Source organism: Typopeltis vanoorti, chromosome 22, assembly GCF_054136105.1.
Source record: "Typopeltis vanoorti isolate ZY-2024b chromosome 22, IOZ_Tvanoo_1.0, whole genome shotgun sequence".
In the NCBI taxonomy this organism is placed as follows: domain Eukaryota; kingdom Metazoa; phylum Arthropoda; class Arachnida; order Uropygi; family Thelyphonidae; genus Typopeltis; species Typopeltis vanoorti.
Window position 1 is genome coordinate 1671470 of NC_143570.1, and position 19353 is coordinate 1690822.

The following is a 19353-nucleotide window of genomic DNA, read 5'->3' on the forward strand; positions in this document are numbered from 1 at the left end:
TGTGTATGGATCAACATATACAAAAAACTAGTAAGGGAATTTTTTATGAGCACTAGGAGGAAGCATACAGTGTAATTCAGGATGTTGAAGAATTACTGTTTTCTATATTTTGGGAAGTTTAACACAGTCTCGCTTAAGCCTTTTATCTGACTAAGACATACAGATAATGTGTTCTGAATTGGATCTTAGACATTACTTCACCTCAATGGTAAACATCTAACAACCCATTTTTCTATAGAAGAAAAAATTAACAATAGCATGGTCTTTCTAAACAGCTAATAACACGAATTCCAAATGGTAGCATTTCATTTACAGGATACAGAAAAACTACTCACATGAGCAGATATGCTCACAAACTTTCCTAGCAGTAGCAGTAGGGATGCATTAAATATTTAGTTTCAGCCGAATTAGTACAAACTTCGTTTTAGTATTAGGAATAATTATTTTAATTTCCTGATGTTTCAACCTTCATATTAAAATCATCATCTGAAATATACACATACACACATACATATACAGGGTATCCCATAAGTTCCGAAATATTTCAATAATTCAAAAAATTCGAAAAATTGGTATATTAGAGTGTGATTTGCACAAAAGTGGCAAGGAGGGGGATTTTTTTGGGATGGGAGAAAAATTTACTTCGAATTTTCACCGATAGAGGTCGCTGGACCATATGCATTGTTTGCAAATAGTGGTATTTCGCTAATCCGAACCCTCCAGTAATCTGAACTGCGGTTTGAAAGAAAAAAAGTTTTATTACGTATTATTATATTTTTTTTAATAATTATTTTAATTATTATTATTTATTTTATTATTATTACAGTACAGTATAACTATGGTGATACACAAAAAGAGGAAATTCAAAACATGCATAATTTCGTTAAAAATATAAATCCAGATATTGAAATTTTACAAACAGATGTTATGGAATGGATTAAAGGTAGAACCGAAAGTGAATTCGAAATCAAATCAGATGCTGAAATTATAAATTATACAGAATGAATTAGAAGACGATGATGACGATAAAGAGCTCGAAGAAAAAAAAAAGTAAAACATGAAGATGCAGTTGACCGTTTTAATATGTGTATAGAATGGGCTAAGCAGAATGATACGCCATTCCACAAAATTTTATTGTGAATGCAGCTCCGAGAAGAAGCATTCGAAAAAAGTTTAGCTTCCAAGAAGCAAAAGAAAATCAGTGACTTTTTTTATGCAAATTAAGTTATGTACTGAACTATGCAATTTTATTAAATCAGAATCTTCAACAATACATACAAACTAAATTTTTTACTAAAATAAACTTGTGTACTGTATTATTTTTTAAGTTTTACATTACACTACAGTAGCTTTTTTCTATCAGTTACTTCATTTATTTACAGAATTAAATTGATGTACCATTAGAATCTGATTATTTTTGTCTTAAACGCTAGTTATTGTTGTCAATTGGGGGAAAATTCTCTAATATGAACTTTTTGCTAATCCGAACGAGCACAGTTTTTATTAGTTCGGATTAGCGAGATAGCACTGTACGTGCATGGAGTTCTAATGAAATGCAGGGTGTACCACTGGCAGATTGTAACGAATGAGTGCAAATTTCCAGTCATTGGAACGAACAGAATTGTTTTGCGAAAAGAAAAATTTATTACTGTGAAGCTTACTTTGCTGGTGTGATGCTTATGCACCAAGAAGGATATGGAATACTGATGTTTTCGCTATGCCTGTGATTCTTGCAGCTTCCCATGCACTGCTTGTTGACTGTGATAGCATATGCAAATTCATCTGTGATAGCATAATGCTGGTATGGGCTTCGGATAACACTGGTCTGCCAGCGCAAGGGCAATCTGACAAATTTCCAGTTTCCTCGAAACATCGTATTAGAGACTGTAGTCTGGCAGGAGTAATAGAACCTCCACCTTTCTTCTTTCTTTTCTACGTCCAAAGCTTTCATAAAAACTTCTGCTACCAATGCCTAATCCGCCAATGTGAGTTGCTGATTTTAGGACTCAAATCTTTCAACAATGACTTGAATCAACAAATTTTTCTTTTCACAAAAACAATTCTGTTTGCCCTAATGACTGGGAATTCAGATGCATTCATTATGAGCTATCAGCGGTGCACCCGGCACTTTACAGAACTCTCACCTGCACGTATTTGCAAATGAGGCATGTGATACAGTGCCCTCTATCGGTGAAAATTTGAACTAAAATTTTCTCCCTGCCAAAAAAATCCCCCTCCTTGCAATTCACTTTTGTGCAAACCATACTCTAATATACCAATTTTTTTCCCTAATTTTTATGAATTATTAAAATATTTCAGAACTTATGGGACACCCTGTATATATACAAAGATAAGGTACATTGCATTTCTAACAGTAAGCCAAAGTGACAATGATTTGATCAATCGTTATTCTACTGGACTGACCTCCAGTGAAAAAAAAAAAAAAAAAATCTCAGGGTGGTGGTATAGAAAAAAATGCAAGTACAACATCTATGATTAATTACATAAAACACAACCATAGCAACGAATTTGTAAAATAAAACAGGTGAGACTATGCTACTGTTTACTTACATGCTGCTATTAATTTGATACTGATATATATATATGTATTAATAGTATCTGTTACAAACATGAGATATGCCAATATTGTTAAAGGTGTGTAATCAGCATTATTTTTTTTTTTTTTTTTTTTTTTGTTGTTGTTGTTGTCAAGCAATAGGTGCCGGTATGCATTCTTTGCTGGCAAGAAAAGTTGAAAATTAAAATGATATTGCATCCATATGTCACGTGTCACAGTTAATAAAGGTGCTAGTATGACATTGATCCCAAAAACCACACTAGCATAATGATACTGAAATTGTGTTCAGGTTCATTCATACATTGCAGTTAGGAATAAGTACTTAATACACAGACATCAATATTAAATTTAATATCAATCTGTAGAAAAATAGTAGACATTTTAACCAACTATCTGCTGCATGTTCAAAATTAAAAGATATTCACACTGAATTAACTGTCAGCAGAACCATCCAGACATTGCTTCTGTCCTCTTAAGGTACGTGGATGATGGCAGAAGAGCTAGCAGGCATTTCTCCTTTGACTGGGAGGCAACAGCACTCCAAAGAACTAAAGGAAAAGTAAATCCTAACAGTATCGCAAAAATCTTAGAACAAAAAGCTAAACCCAAAATTCCCACAGATACTAAAAAAGAGATCCATCATCTTTACAAAAAAGTTTTCTTATCATGTCCCACATCTATAACAAACTTCAATCTAGTAACTCTAGATGAAATGAATGTAACACTCAAATTAACTAAAACAAGTAAAGCTCCTGGCATTGATGGCATCCTTGAAGACTTTCTTACTCACCTTGGCCCAAGAGCAAAATCCTGGCTATCTAATTTCTTTTCCTCAATAATAAATGATGAATGGCTCCCAAAACTTTGGCTGGTATCAAAGATAATAACCCTGCCAAAACCCAATAAGTCAACCGATGATCCTAATAACTATCCCCTATAGCATTATTCTGCATGCAATACACTTTTTAAAAGGATTATCCTCTCTAGGATTTCTCCAAAAATAGAAGCTATCTTACAAAATGAACAGGATGGGTTTAGCTGTCTTCATAGACCTAACATCAACTTATGATGCCAAATGGAAGAAAGATTTACTGTATAAAGCAGCCAAAAAAAAAAAAAAAAAAAAGAGTAAAATTACTAGAACAAATGCTCCCCAATAGGAAAATAAAGGTTCATCTCAATTAACAAAAACACAGAACATTTATCCTGCAGAATGAATTGCCACAAGGATCTATCCTCTCCCCGGCTTTATTCAATCCATACACAAGCAACATTTTTTCCAACAGCTAGTCGAAAGTTTATCTCTGCTGATGACATAGCTATCGCCACCCAAGACCATACCTTCCAAAGCCTTGAGGAAACACTGAACAAAAATCTGAGCTCATTACAAAATTACGTTGAAAGCTGAGGAACTATCTCCTAATCCCAACAAAACCGTTGTTTCTGCTTTCCACCTAAATAACAATGAGGCTCATATATAACTAAAAATAAACTTGTGCAATAGAACTATCTATGCAAGTAATCCTTGTTACGTTGGTGTAACACATGACTATAATCTAACAAAAACTTTTGGAAAAAAGCTAAATTAAATACATCTGCCAGGAACAGCATCATAAACAGGCATAAATTGGGATTGCCTCGGGTTAAGCCTTGACTCTTAAAACAGCAATCCTGGCTCTGGTCTTCACCTTGTGGAGTACTGTTCACCAGTTTGAAGCCGAAGTATTATATGTCCACGTGACTCTCGTGGATACACAGCTTAACATAACAATCAGAACTCTCTGGTCCTTAAGATCTACTCCTATCTCATGGTTACTTGTTCTTTCCCACATCACTCTACCATGATTCATAAGAGAAGAAGCTACCATCAAAGAGATAAAGAAAATCAGAAATAACATGTACCTTCCTATATATCAAGATATCTCTCCATCTTATCACCTTACCTCTAGTTCTTCCATATAGTTAGTGGAAGTACCAGATGATGGTCCGCAAGACTGGTGGAAAAGACTCTGGAACAAACTACAAACAAGTACCTGATTACAAATCCAACTATCAAATCTCCAGGATTCAATTTATCTCTATACCTCTGGAGCCAGCTAAACAGATTTTGGGACTAGACAAGGCCACTGTCTCCATTTATTACATTTATGAGGAATTTCACAGCCACCCTTTTATGTATGTGTGTGGTGCTGTGCAGACTATGCATCAATAATTGATGACTGCCACACAGACTGCTTCCCTGGAGGCCTCATTTAATTGGCTGACTGAACTCTTCATCTGCATATAGTTTTATTTGTTTGTTTCATGCATTTCCCTCCCATCTGCTAAATAAATGAATGCAAGTCATATGAAATTAGTACATACAAGATAAAGTGTCATAACTTATTTTTATGAAATCAAATGTTAAGCATCTATGCAACTGACAACAATTTAAACATGTTAAGCTCATCAGAGCTCCAAATTATTATGACTTTGAAATGTATTTAACCAAAGAAGATTTTTTTTTTTTTTTTCAGAGTAGGAACAATGAAAAAAAATCTCTATGAAGAAATTAACAGAATATTTGATACATACTCGATATACTGTCAAAAGCATTATAATTAATGAGAAATCGGAGTCTGATTTGGGAATATCAAGTGAAGTTCATAACAATCCTTTATCAAATATGGTGAGATGGTTTGAAAATCATAATGATGAAAAGAATTATTATTATCTGAGACCTCAAGGGAGTCGAGGACTAATTAAGGGAGGCTATAAATCACCAAACCAGCTGTTATACCTTCCTTTAAACTCATTCACACTAGATGCAGTCACTACCCCCCTAAAGGCAAACTATTCCACTCACTCACTCTGTTCAGTGAGAGAAAAACCTAGCTCTTACCCCTTTGACTGTTAACTTCTATCGATACACCTGGTGTTCTCTCCCCAACTTCCATATAATAAAAATTTTCATGACACAATATCCTATAACACCAATTCAAAAGTTTATAGACCTCTATCACATAACCCCCTCTTTCTCCTGTTAACAAGAGTCTGTAATCCATATACTCAATCTGTCCTCATAATTTATATCCCATAATCCAGATAGAATTTTTGTAGCTTTTCTTTGTACCCTTTCAACAGCTTCTATATCTCTTTGGAATCCGGGAGACCAATCTGCAAACCAAATCTTTGATATCCCACTAAAGCCTAATAAAGAGGCAAAATTACTTCCTTATCTTGAGATGCCAAGGTTCTCTTCAACATTGCAATCATCCTCTGAGTTATATTTGAAACTTCTACTATGTGACCTTGGAACTTCAAATTCCTATCAACCAATATGCCAAGATCCCTTGCCTCAGTTTCTTCTAGCATAAGCCCACTAATATAAAATACCATGGGAATTCTCATCATGCCAAAGTACATAACTTTACACTTATTAATTAAACTGGGAGCCATTTTCATTTGCCCAAATTTCGAGCCTATTCAAATCATTTTGTAAGTGCCCAATTCAGTAGCATCCTTGATTGCCCTGCCTATCTTCGCACCATCGACAAACAATTGCACAACTGAGGTTAGACCTTGCCTGATGTCATTAATGTATGGAGTGAACAATGGCACAAGGACCGAACCCTGAGGTATACCCTTGGTCACATCTGGCAGATTCATACCCAGTGTATGCCACTTTTTGAAATCTGTCTGTCAACTACCCCCTGATCCAAGTAAGGAGTTTTATTCCAATCCCATATTCTCCAGTTAATGCAACAGCCTTTCGTGTGGTATCTTATCAAATGCCTTAGAAAAATCCAACACTATCGGTGTATCCATTCCCTTTATTTAAATCAGCTGTAACATTGTTATAAAATACGAGCAAATTGCTAAAACATGACCTTCCTTTATTAAACCCATGCTGATCCTTACAGAGTATAGCTTGTTTGTCTACCCATTTCTGTATGTGAGTTCTTGCCAACTTCTCTGAAATCCTCACACCACACCAAAGATAATGATAGGTTGGAGGTTCGACACAATGGAACTATCATACATTCCTTCCATTCCTGAACTTAGACTCAAGTTATACAAACATGTGAAAGGCCTAGCCAATTCAGCTGAGCAATCCTTTAGCAAATGAGCTGATATTCCATCTGTCAATATTGAGAAATTCTTATCCAGGTTATGCAAGAGCTCTTCAAACTCATTTTCATGAACCTCTAACTCTTTATCCAATGTAGCAGTAGTGCTGTGCATCATGTTACATACACCTGGTTGATATATCTTATCAAAGTGAGCACTAATTAACTGAACAATCTTATTAGCTGCTAGACACTAGAGAACCATCTGCATTCAGTAATGTTATTCTTCCACATTCATTCTTTCTTTTGTGGCATAACGATAGAATTCTTTTGGATTGCATTTAGTTTGCGTGGCCAATTTTTTTTCATATTCTGATTGAACTTTCTATCCTGCCTTTCTGGCCTGAGCTTTATATATTACGTAACTCCTCTCACTCTTATTATCACGATATTCTTTCCAAATCATCATCTTCGTGTGGATCTCTTGCTTAATAAGGTTGCACATCCATCCATTTCACTCCCAACCTATTTATTCTTCAACATTAAGGGATACATTCAGATACCATTTCTGTATGCAAGTTATGTATATTCTGTATGTGTCTCATATAAGCACTTTTTCAAAGATTCCCATGCATTGCTAACAGTTTTCTCATTCAGTAACTGATAACATGAAACCAAAGATAGTATTATCCTAAGCTGATCATAATTTCCAGTTTTGTAGTTCAACTTGTAGTTAAGTTTATATGTTGGTAACACGACTATTAAATTATTTCAGGAAATTACAACATATACTAGAATATTAATTAAACGAAACGTTAATAAATACTTACTATATTTTGGCAATGTCACATTATCATCTTAATGGGAACATAAAATTATGACACGTGCAAGCAGGCACTACCAAAGAGCAAATGATGCAGAAGAGAGAAAACTAACATTGTTCCTAGAGCCCTAAAGGTGCCCCCTAGAGGGCTATATTGGGTTGTCTTGGCTGTTGGGCTGAAGTTCTCATGATGCAAGCTTCCCAAATTTAGGGCAGCCTCATGCACCTAAATTTGTTGAGGTTTGGAAAGTTTTTTTAGACCTGAGGCTGATTCCATGGACAATCCTTCGTATTTAAATTTGCTGAAGTGCAGCAAAGTCGCTTTCTTCTAGCATATTCTGTGGTGGGTATCCAGAACATGGTCTGCAAGCCCAGAGTAGCTGTACTGGTGAAACCAGATGTAGTCTTTGTGTTCAGATATCCTGACATTTGCTGTCCTGCCTGTCTGGCCCTAGACCTACCTAGTATACTCCAGGTAGGTCTAGGGCAGTGATGGCGAACCTATGACACACGTGTCAGCACTGACACACTTGAGGGTTTCAGGTGACACACCTTGGATGTTGAAAAATATTGGTATTCTAATGAAAAAACTGCGATAAATCGTGTAAGATCACTCTCTCTCAGTTAAGGTGAAGGTAGGTTGTTCATTGAAAGAACTTTCTACCAGTAATCAGCAACAGAAAAGTCATTAAATGTAATGTAAGTTTGTAATTTCAGTTTATTAAATTAATTGTATAATGTGAATTCATAGATTTTATATCAATGTCCTATTAAATAAATAGCCTAATATGATATGTATAAGTCACCATCTATGATTATGTAGTTACATTTATAATGCATGTATGCAAGTGGCACATCAACAATGTCAATATTTAAAAAAAAAAAGTTTGACACACCTGGGTAAAATGGTTCGCCATCACTGGTCTAGGGGAAGTGGCTAGTCTTTTGGTGGAGCAGATAAAGGATGTCAATTTCTTATGTGGTTTGTAACAAAAAGTAAGGTCATATTTTTTAAGATATTGGTTAACTTTTCAGAGGTGCCCCAGATATAGAGAATGGTGATGGATTTAGTGTAATCTTTGTTATGAAGGGGGAGGGAGTGGGGTTATGGTTAAGTGGTTTTAATATTTTTTGGGGTTTGTAACCATTGGCCAAGAGCATGTTAAGGATTTGGTTTAGTTCACTTGGCCACAATTTCACCATACCACCTAAGAAAATACCTGCCAAAGAACTTTAGGACTCTAGGAACAACGTTAGTTATCTGTCTTCTGCCTCATTTGCTGTTTGGTAGTGCCTGTGTGCATGTGTCATAGTTTTACGTTCCCATGAAGATGGCAATGTGGCATTGCCAAAATATAGGAAGTATTAATTAAAGTTTCCTTTAATTAATATTCCAGTATACGTTGTAATTTCCTGAAATAATTTAATAGTCATGTGTTACCAACGTATAAGCTTATCTACAAGAATTACTATCATCCACTGAGATTCTATCACATGCAAGGCCTGCCAACACGGCAAACTAAAGCTGAAGATATCAAGACAACTAAATTGTCTGACCTTCTTAAAATGCTGCCGAGTTAATAAGCTAATCCCAAATTATGTGAATTTAAAGCACCGTTTGTCTTCACAGAAGGCTCTCCGCATTTATAACCACACTAGATTTGCCCTACTATGAGAACAAATTACCACTATGATCGTTCTTCTGGCTGACAAACAAAGGCTATTCGTGCGCTAGAGGAGAAACTTTTCGCCATGCTGAACCACGACCTTTGGATGATTCTCTCTATGATGGCTCGTGAGCTTTGGCAGAGAAAGAATTTGAAAAGATAAGATGTCGGCACATCAAAAAATTTGAAAAAGAACTCTACCTCTGAACCTCAACTACCACTCAACACTGCAAATAACCTGTCTTCCGTTACTTTGAAGCCTAAGGCACTCAACACACTGGCAAGTGGCCACAATTTCGCCATAACACCTAAGAAATAATGATTCAGATAGAACGTGGTATCTGCAACCTTCCCAACCATATCTCTAACAACATTAGACTGGATGTAGTCTGTGTTCTTACCAAAGAAAGACCTCCAAAGGAGAATACACTCTAGACCCCTCCCCCACCAAATATATGGACTTCCAAAAATACATAAACAAAAAGTGCCATTAAGTCCCATAGTGCATGGCATTGATTCTCCCACATACAAATTAGCCAAACATTAAGCCAAAGTGCTCACACACTAGTCTGGCAACACACCATCACACATAAAAAACTCAGCCCACTTCAAAGCCAGTATAAAAAACCTCTGACTCCAACACACTGACATAATGGTCAGTTTTGATGTCTCCTCCCTATTCACAATTGTCCCACTCAAGAAAACCTTAGAGCTCATCCAAGCCAAATTTTCTCCTGATATCTCAGTCCTATTTCAGTTCACAATGAACTCAGGCTATTTCGTTTGGCAAGGAAAAGTCTACAAACAGATAGAGGGGACAACCATGAGTTCACCTCTCTCCCCACCCTTGGTCAACTTCTTTATGGAGACTTTTGAAGAGAAAGCTTTAAATTTAGCTCCACAAAAACCCAGTTTGGCTACGCTACATTGATAATGTGTTCGCTATTTGGCCACATGGCTCAGATACACTCCGCTCCTTAACACACTTAAACAACCAACACCCCAGAATCCAGTTCACCTTGGAAAAAGAAGAAAACAAAAGTCTCCCTTTCCTAGACACTCTACTCGCCAGCCTAATGGATCCTTAGCTTTCTCTGTTTGCAGAAAACTTACCCATATATGCAGATATATCCACCAGTAATCCCACCACCTCCTCCTCACAATAATATAGGGTTATAAACACCCTATATAACAGGGCAAAATTAATCTGTTCAGGTGACAATGCCCTAACCACATCCTTAACACGTTCTTAGTTAATGGCTACAACTCCACAAGTGACTAGTTTCTGCTACAAGCTCATGTGCAAATGAATTTCTTTCAACTATATCTTCAAGGTATTCATCAATATCTGAGAAACCCAAGTTAAGATGTGTAGATCTTGGCTCATTTAGAAAGTTAGAACCAAAACCCTATAATACTAAAGCAGGTTTTGCTTTGATAGCAGAATGAACTGCTATCCTATAAGCATATAAAGCTTATGGTAAGTAAGAATCTCAATTTGACAATTTACCATAAGCCAGTTTAGAAAGTGTGTTAAAATGTTCTGTATTTCTATAACCCTGCTTTGTCTTTATTTGTTCTTTACTTAAAACCGTGAACTGTCATGAATGCTCGACTGCCACCATTTTTTAAAATTTCTACTAGATCTTTATGTTCTCAAGCTCTAGTCTAACAAATTCATTTGTTTTATGACTGCACTAGTTAGACTATGTATTGAGTGCAAGATTATAAGATTTTAAGCTAAAGGTAAAGCATATATTGTTAGCATTCCCTGCTTTTGTTAATCTTTACCTTTAATTAGTCGTAGAATGAGTATTAATCACTTAAATTTTATCTTATGAAGTTAGAAATTTTCAGGATAGTGTATTGACAGAATCAATCCAATGTGTTATTCACAAGCCATTTAATTAAATCAAAAAAGGAATATTTACATAGTATGATCCATGTTAAAAAAAAAAAAAAAAAAATTGTATTATAAGTGTCAATTTCAATTCTTCCTGATTCAGACTTAGTTCTATGTTTCTTCCCTTAAAGTTAAATAACAATCTAGAATATCCCGCTAGTCATACATATACAAACTGTAAATAATACATATTTTGAGTAAGCTTAAATCAATATTAATTTACATTATCTAGTGCAGTACTCTTCTTACTCTTACAATAATTAATTATGCACAGTTGAGATTAAGACACACCTTGAGTCAGCTTATTTCAATATTAATTCTTGGAGAAAGGCTTATACGTTGATTATACATGATTATTAATTAACTTAAGGAATTCACAACGTACACTAGAATATAAATTAAATTAAACTTTAATATATATTTCCAATATTTTGGCAACGTCACGTTGTCATCTTTAAAGGAACTTAAAATAAAGATGTGCATGCAGGCACTACACACAGTAAATGAGGACGACACGAGGAAGCTATTGTTTCTCCTAAAAGTCCTGATGGTGCCCCCTAGCGGGCTATGTAGGTATTCTTGGCTGTTGGGTTGAAGATCTCCTGATGCAAGTCTCCCAAATTTGGCCAAAGTAAGACAGCTGTCTTACTTTGGCCAAACAGGCAGGACAGCAAATATCAAAATTTCAGATCATCAGTATAGCCACTCTGGTCTTGCAGACCATGCTCTGGATACACGTCACAGAATACGGTGGAAGAAAGCCACAATAATACACCACAGAAAGTTCAAATTTGAATGACTTTTCATGGAATCAGCCTCAGCCCTAAGAAACATGCCAAACCTCAACAAATTTGGTTGCATGAGACTGCCCCAAATTTGGGAGACTTGCATCAGGTTGTTGAGGTTTGGCATGTTTCTTAGGGCTGAGGCTGATTCCATGAAAAGTCTTTCAAATTTTAACTTGCTACGGTGTATTATTGTGTCTTTTTTTTTTATGTACATTCTTGCTCGGAAATATCACGTATATAAGCACTTACAATTCTCATTCAGCATTGCCTTTTACATGAATCTTTTATCCACACGAAAGTGCTCCCTTTTCTTTTCTCTTCTGTTGGCTTGTTTATGACTTCTCACCAATTTTCTTCTTTTGACTGAGTCATCAACTACTCTATACCCTCAAGGTCCCTTGACATGGTGGTGGATCCAGGTAGGAGACGACTGAGAAACCTAAGACTTATAATGATTCTCTTTCGATTACTGACATTGGACCTCAAATGACAGCAAATCCGGGTAAGAGATGAATGAGAACCCTAAGCTCAAGTCCTTCTCGACATTTCGCCTTATAAAGGGCCAAACTTCCATTGCATGCATGTGCGTCTCCCGAAACTTCCATACATGGTCATGTATGGACATCCGAATATGATGATCTCATACATCGTGCGCCTTTTGAAATTGCCAAAAGGTCACATAGCAGAAGTTGCAAATACAACTCACAGGATAATTGAAATGATGACCTTGACATGTAAGGATAAGGAAGTCATTTTGCCTCTTTATATGGCTTTGATAAAACCACACCTGGATTACTGTGTGCAGATTTGGTCTCCCAGATTCCAAGGAGATAAAGAAGCTGTGGAAAGAGTGCAAAGAAGAGTTACAAAGATTATATCCGGATTATGGGATTTAGATTATGATTATGTGGATTACAGACTCTGGTTAATAGGAGTGATATGATAGACGTCTATAAACTTTTGAATGGGTATCATAGGATAGTGTCTGATGAAATTTATCATTATATAGAAGGTGAGAAGAGAACACAGTGGCATCCATGGAAGTTAAGTTTGTTAACAGTCAAGAAAGGGGGTAAGAACTAGGTTTTTCTCCCACAGAACACTTTGCCTTTAGGGGTAGAGAGTGTATTTGGTGTGAATGAATTTAAGGGAAGGTATGACAGCTGGTTTGGGTGATTTATAGCCTCCCTCGATTAGTCATCGACTCCGAGGTCTCAGATAATAATAATATGCAATTATCATTTTTAAAATAATTATACATGTATATGAGGGTGGTCTGAAAAGTTCTTGTTTACTTTTAATTATATCTAGATATATTTTATAGCACGTATTTAATAGGGATATTCCTCTGTAGTTTCCACAATCTTTCTGTTTCCTTTTTTTGAATATGTTTATGACTATTGCTGCCTTCCATTCTTGTGGGATGTTTTCTTCTTCCCATATTCTGTTTAGGAATTTAATCATAATTGAAATGGTTTAGAGCTGTATTTGTATAGTAGTTCTGAATTTATTCCATCTTCTCCTGTAGCTTTTCTATTTTTTAGTTTTTCCCATATTTTCTTTAGATCATTTAGCTTTATTGGTTCATTTGTTTCTTGACTGATTTGTTTTATTTCAATTTGATTATCATTGTTTAGAAGCTGGGTGTAGTGATTGGTCCATTCTTTTGTGGAGGGACCTTCTAATTGTAAATTATCCTTTGTTTCTTGAGTCATTTTTTTAATGATTTTATAGCTCTTTAGTTGAGGTGCATTTATGTCATACTCTAGTTCTTGTTACTGCTCTGATTCTTTTATATTCTACTTCCTATGGTTCTGTCATTTAGTCATTTAAGGTACATATATTTTTTCTTTCTTATTAAGGATTCTATTTCTGGGTTCCAGGTTCTGAGTCGTTTACTTTTTTCTTTGCAGTTTTGTTCCTATGACTTCATATGCTGCTTTTTTACTATTTGTTTAATGTTTTGCCATTCACTTTCTATATCTGTATCTTCATTTATTTTCTTTGTATGATTTGTAAGTCTTCTCTGATACTATCTTGCTGTAGCAGTTCTATCTTAAATTGCTTCTGCTTTTGTGTTCTTGTATTGTTTCTATTTCTCTGGTTTGGGATCTTAATAGTACTGATTAATATACTTTATTATATTATAAAACTCTACAATTTCTTACCATCTTCTTTAGTTTTTCCCACACTATTATACAGTCAATGATGCTTTATGTTTAAAAAAGCTGTTGGTGATTTAAACATAAAGACATAAATAAATATACATGGACGCCAGCAGATATAAAAGCATCACTGACTATATAATAGTGGGTGAAAAACTAAAGAAGATGGTAATAAATTGCAGAGTATACAGAGGATGCAATATTGATTCAGACCATTATGAAACCATTATTGAAAAACATAAAGAACCTTTATAATGGTTCTTAATGTAAGAAGTGATTCGAACCTGGGTCTTTCCAACTTAAGGGATATTCTCCACCAACTGAACTACTGAGGCTCCGAAGATGATATATAAGAATGGGTGAGCTGAAAAGATATAGTACCACTCTCTCTCAATATACAAATATTGCTATAAGAAACTACTGGAAAGCCCCAACCTTTAAAGCCTCCCAGAAATGGAATAGCATGCTAAACTCACAACAGCCCACTATAACAAACTATTCCTGTGGATCATATAAGTTTGCTACAGTAAGAGTTGAATGTATAATCTCTCAATAAATATAATATTTGCAAATACATACCTCAATGCAGCCATTGCAAACACTGCAGTGCGAACATCTTGGTGGGCGGTAAAACTGACATGTCACACACCACTTCATTCTTACTGTGATTCCATTTATTTCTACATTTTTATATAAAGGAGCTCGAAAATCATCATCTTTGTCTTCATCTGGACTGGCTGAAATAGGGATGTTAGATCTTAACAAATATGTCAAAATTTGAAAATGAAAAGATAGTTTGCAAAATATTCCTATTGTGGCCACATTATATAAATAGACTGTATTAGAAAGTGGGGAGTAGTCACTCTCTTTATAATAAGATGAGCTGTTTATAAAATATAAGCAATCTCACAATGAGATTTCAGAAGCTAAAAACATTTCTAGGTTAACCATACAAGATAACCTAATGGACTTAAATAGTTCTTGGATCTCTAACTTTCATATTGATTTAGTGATTGAATGATGAAATATGAATCTGAGCAGGAAGGTTATTCTAGCTATCAGTAAATAAGAGCTACAAGAAGGATGCTAGTAATTAATCACTGACTTTATCATGTCTAGTATTAAGGCTTATGTGCTGATTTAAACTCATTATTAGGCTCAATAGAATGAATAGAGCACAGAGGAACAAAAAAATACAAGTTTATTAGATCCAATATTTCGTCTGTCACAGAGACATCAACAGGAATACAATCTCAAAATTGTAAAAGCATTCACACACACAAAATCACTCAAAACAATCAGTGGGGAAAAAAAAATATATATATAATCCCTGTGCTGCTTTAAAACCTCATCTGAAGCTGGCCGCCCTTCTCTGCTCCCCTAAGGATTCACTCCCTCTCCTCTCCGTTCAGGGTGTTTACAAGGTTCCTTAATCTTATTATGGTCAAACTGACACCTAAGAATTGAAGTTTCTCAAATCTTGTGTAGTTTAATACAACCATATTTATTAAATTTGGTTGCTGGTTCAACAAATCTGCTGCTGATTCTAAGAAAAGTATTTCAAATTTATATTTGTACAGTGAAACATAGTAGTTTCTGCCATTTGAATCTGTGCAAGGTATCCAACCTTTCATCAATAAAGACTTAACAAAGCAGCGTTAGCATCCTTAGCCCCAATTTCGCAGTAGCACCTCATCAAGTTCTATCTTTAGACATCATGCTGCATCCTCCACTTACCTCCCACTATTGCCAATAATATTAGGCTTGATGTAGCTACCACCCTTATGCAAGTGTCGCTACCTAAAAGAAATCTCTGTTTGCAAATGGCAGTATCAAGGGCATGTTTTTCAAAATGGCCACATGGCCCAATAGAGAACACAAAATAATAGCCTGCCTTTTCTAGATACTCTAATATGCATCTTCCTAATTGAACCCTTTCTTACTCAGTTTACAGAAAATCCACCCACAATACATAAAAAAACACTATGGTTTTATCGAAATCCTTGTTAACAGTCTCCAATCTCTGTTCCCACCATGCTTCTTATTCAGTCAAATTCTCCTTTATTTGTCAGGTCATCCTGTCCAATGGTTATAATGCTAAAAAGATTGATAACTTAATTTTTCCTCCTTTCTCCTCACATCCTTCTCTACAAACAGACTACAATAATGCTATTATTATTCCCTATAGAGAATAGTAATAGCATTAAAAATATAATCTGTGCTGCTTTCAAACCTCATCTGAAGCTGACTTCTCTGCTCCACTCCCTCTCCTCTCTGTTCCAGGTGTTTACAAGGTTCCTTGTTCTTATTATTATGAATATCTGCCTAGAAAAATACAAGAATTACATTCATCACCATAACTATAGTCAGGCAGGTCTAGCTGACAATGTCTGAAAGGCTTAAGTGCTAGGAGAAACTCATACTAGAAGTTAAGGGGTGAAACAGCACTAGGAAAGGATTAAAAATGGTATTTAATTCTAATATTTCATCTCAGTTACAGAGACATCATCAAGGAGTACAATATGAGACTGCTCTCTCTCTCACACACACAGAGGCAGCAAAAAAAACTAAGTGAAACACATGGTCAGAGGACTGGAGTCCTAACTGGGTGGGACACCCTCTATGGACAACTATCAGCAGCCTAGGATATAAACTAGGATTTCATCAAAGTATCAGCATTTGCCATATTTCAGGAAGTTTTATGCAATTTATTTATTTATTTATTTAAATTAGCTGATTTTTAAGAGCATATGACTGCTGATGTATTTTTCATACTCCTCCATGGAAGAAAATGAAAAATATATCAGCAGCCATGACTATGGTCAATCTGGCCTTGCAGCCCATTCTTTGGATATGGCTCACAGAATCACTCAAAACTGGCAAAAGACCACCATGCTCCTCACAGTAAATTTAGAAGAGAAAGACTGTTTTTAGAATCTGCTTCTGCTACTCTTCATCAGCCTAATTTGAATAAATATAGTTGCATAAAGCTTCCCAAAATATAGAAAACACTCATACTTTGAGATCCCAGTTAACATCCTAGGCCACTGACAGGTGTCCACTGAAGATGCCCACTTAGCTAGGACTAGTCTTTCATTCACCTGTTTCACTTAGTTTTGTGCTACCTTTGTGTGTGTGTGTGTGTGTGTGTGTGTTACAAGTCTCATATTGTAATCGGTGATGTCTCTATAACTGAGACAAAATACTGGAAGAATTAAGCACCATGTTTAATCCTTTCCTGGTGCTGTTTCACTCCATTAAACTTCTAACATGGAGGTCTAGCTAACCATGCTTTGGATGCCTTGCACAGAATCAGATGAAAAAAAAAAAAAAAATACTCTGTTTCACCACAAATATAAATTTGAAAGACTTTTCTTAGAATCAGGCAGATTTGTTAAACCAGCACAATCTTAATAAACGTGGCTATGTTAAATTTCCCAAGATTTGGACAACTTTAATTCTTAGGCCTCCTGTCCAACATGTGGGACAGGAGGCCTAAGATGTGCCCCATGTGGGACTTGAGGCTTTTAGTCTATTTTTTCCACTTATTGTTGAGTGTGCTTTTACAATTTTGAGATTCTATCCATGATGAGATCTCTGTGACAGAGATGAAATATAGGATCCATTAAACTTGTATTTTATTGTACTGTATTCATTCCATTAAACCTCATAATGAGGTATTATGTCTGATCCATTTATATAGAAAGTAATTCTATTTTAACTAATTCCCAATCACAATATAACTTTGTGATGACTTAGATTATGTGCCCAAATGTAACAAGTAAAACTCACACTTGAATCACAGTAAAATAAATAAATAAATTTCAGAAATAGCATATAAAAATACAGAGTGATTCAAAAAGATGGACTCAGTTTTGTACAGCTATATTTCCTGAACTATATATCATATGTAAATGATCTACATAACATTTGAAAGAGGAGGTCCTAAAGTTTGAAATACTACCGGTAGAGCACAGAAACGTGAGTTGTGAGCAAAATGGCTGCTATGCAGCACAAAATTTTTTGCGCTCGTAAGCTCATCAAAACCAAGTTGGCGAATGTGGTGCAGCATGCATTTCGTCATCATTTCCACATTAAATCTCCAACGATGAAGAGCATTTGTTTGGTTGATCTAAAAAACCGTATCACAACTGCGGTGCACTCAGTGATGCAAGACATCCTTCTTCGGGTATGGGATGAATTCAGCTACGGTCTTGATGTTATTCAGGCAGCCGGAGGGGGGCACATTGAACATCTATAAATTTTATTGTGAGTATAATCAAATATACTTTACATCATATTTGTCAGTAGTTCTTTGTTTGATATATAGACTTACAAAAATAAGTATATCTTTTTGAATCACCCTGTAATTTTTGCACACTTAAAGTTAACATTTATGCAAGCAATTCAAAATTTTTCCTCTTGATAAACAGGCAAACCAGCTAGAAAATATACATGACTGATACATAGACTATACAAAAGAGTTAACCACAAAGAATGAATTAGAACTATAAGAAATACAGTTACTTAAGTTTATTGTTTCGCTGTGCTGTATTCATTCCATTAAACCCAATAATGAGTTATTATTCTAAGCACTAGACAAACTGTATCTTTGCATACTTGCACACAGGGCAAGACACGACAAATCTTCCAGTTAGTGAATTTAGTAGCCACATGACAAAATCATCATGTGTGCTTTTCAGAGAAAGCTGTGTGATAGGGAATTTTTTCTCTTTTTTTTTTGTTTTCAGGTTATACAAGTAATCAATAATTAAGAGAAATTATACATGTGTTTCTATTTTAAAATTTCAAAAAGGCAAGAGTTCATATCTGATTAATCAGATATAAAGCAAATGAACAGTATGTGTGAGGGAAAAAAACAGGTATGAATATAAATAGAGCTGTTGTCTAATTTTTTAGGCTGTAGATCCGTGTGTGTTCATGGGTCGGTTTGCCTGCTTGTGGGATGAAAAACCCCAGATAAACTGGGGGGGGGGGGACCCCCGCTGTCTATGCCCAAGACCGGCTAACTTGGCTTATGGCTGAGGAAGATCCTTAAGCTCCTCGGGAATGACGGGAATCGAACCCAGGATACTCCTTCCCCAGGCATATGGTTGCGAAGCACAAAGCCACTGAGCTAACTGTTGTCTAATGAAAATAACCAATAATTTAGTTGTGGTATTAGGAGTGATGCAATAAATTTTTATTGCAGGGAATGAATCACATGTCATCCTATAAATTATCTTCTCGATAATGGGTTCTGGATAAGCTAAGGTTCAAATTCATCCCATTTTTTTTTATAAAAATGTCCTGAGTTAATTCCAGAAGTCCCACTTTGGATAAAATCTGTTTATCCAAAATGGATAAACAGATTTCATCT

At 35.5% G+C, this 19353-nt stretch overlaps 1 protein-coding gene across 1 annotated transcript in view; it reads right to left on the minus strand.

The window, feature by feature from the left end:
- Positions 1-19353, minus strand: part of LOC150094103 (uncharacterized) — a 148316-nt gene that overhangs the window by 52332 nt on the left and 76631 nt on the right. Inside the window, exon 3 of the mRNA XM_090412396.1 lies at positions 14553-14710. Coding sequence (XP_090268522.1) covers positions 14553-14710 — 158 coding nt within the window. The remainder of the gene's footprint in view (positions 1-14552; positions 14711-19353) is intronic.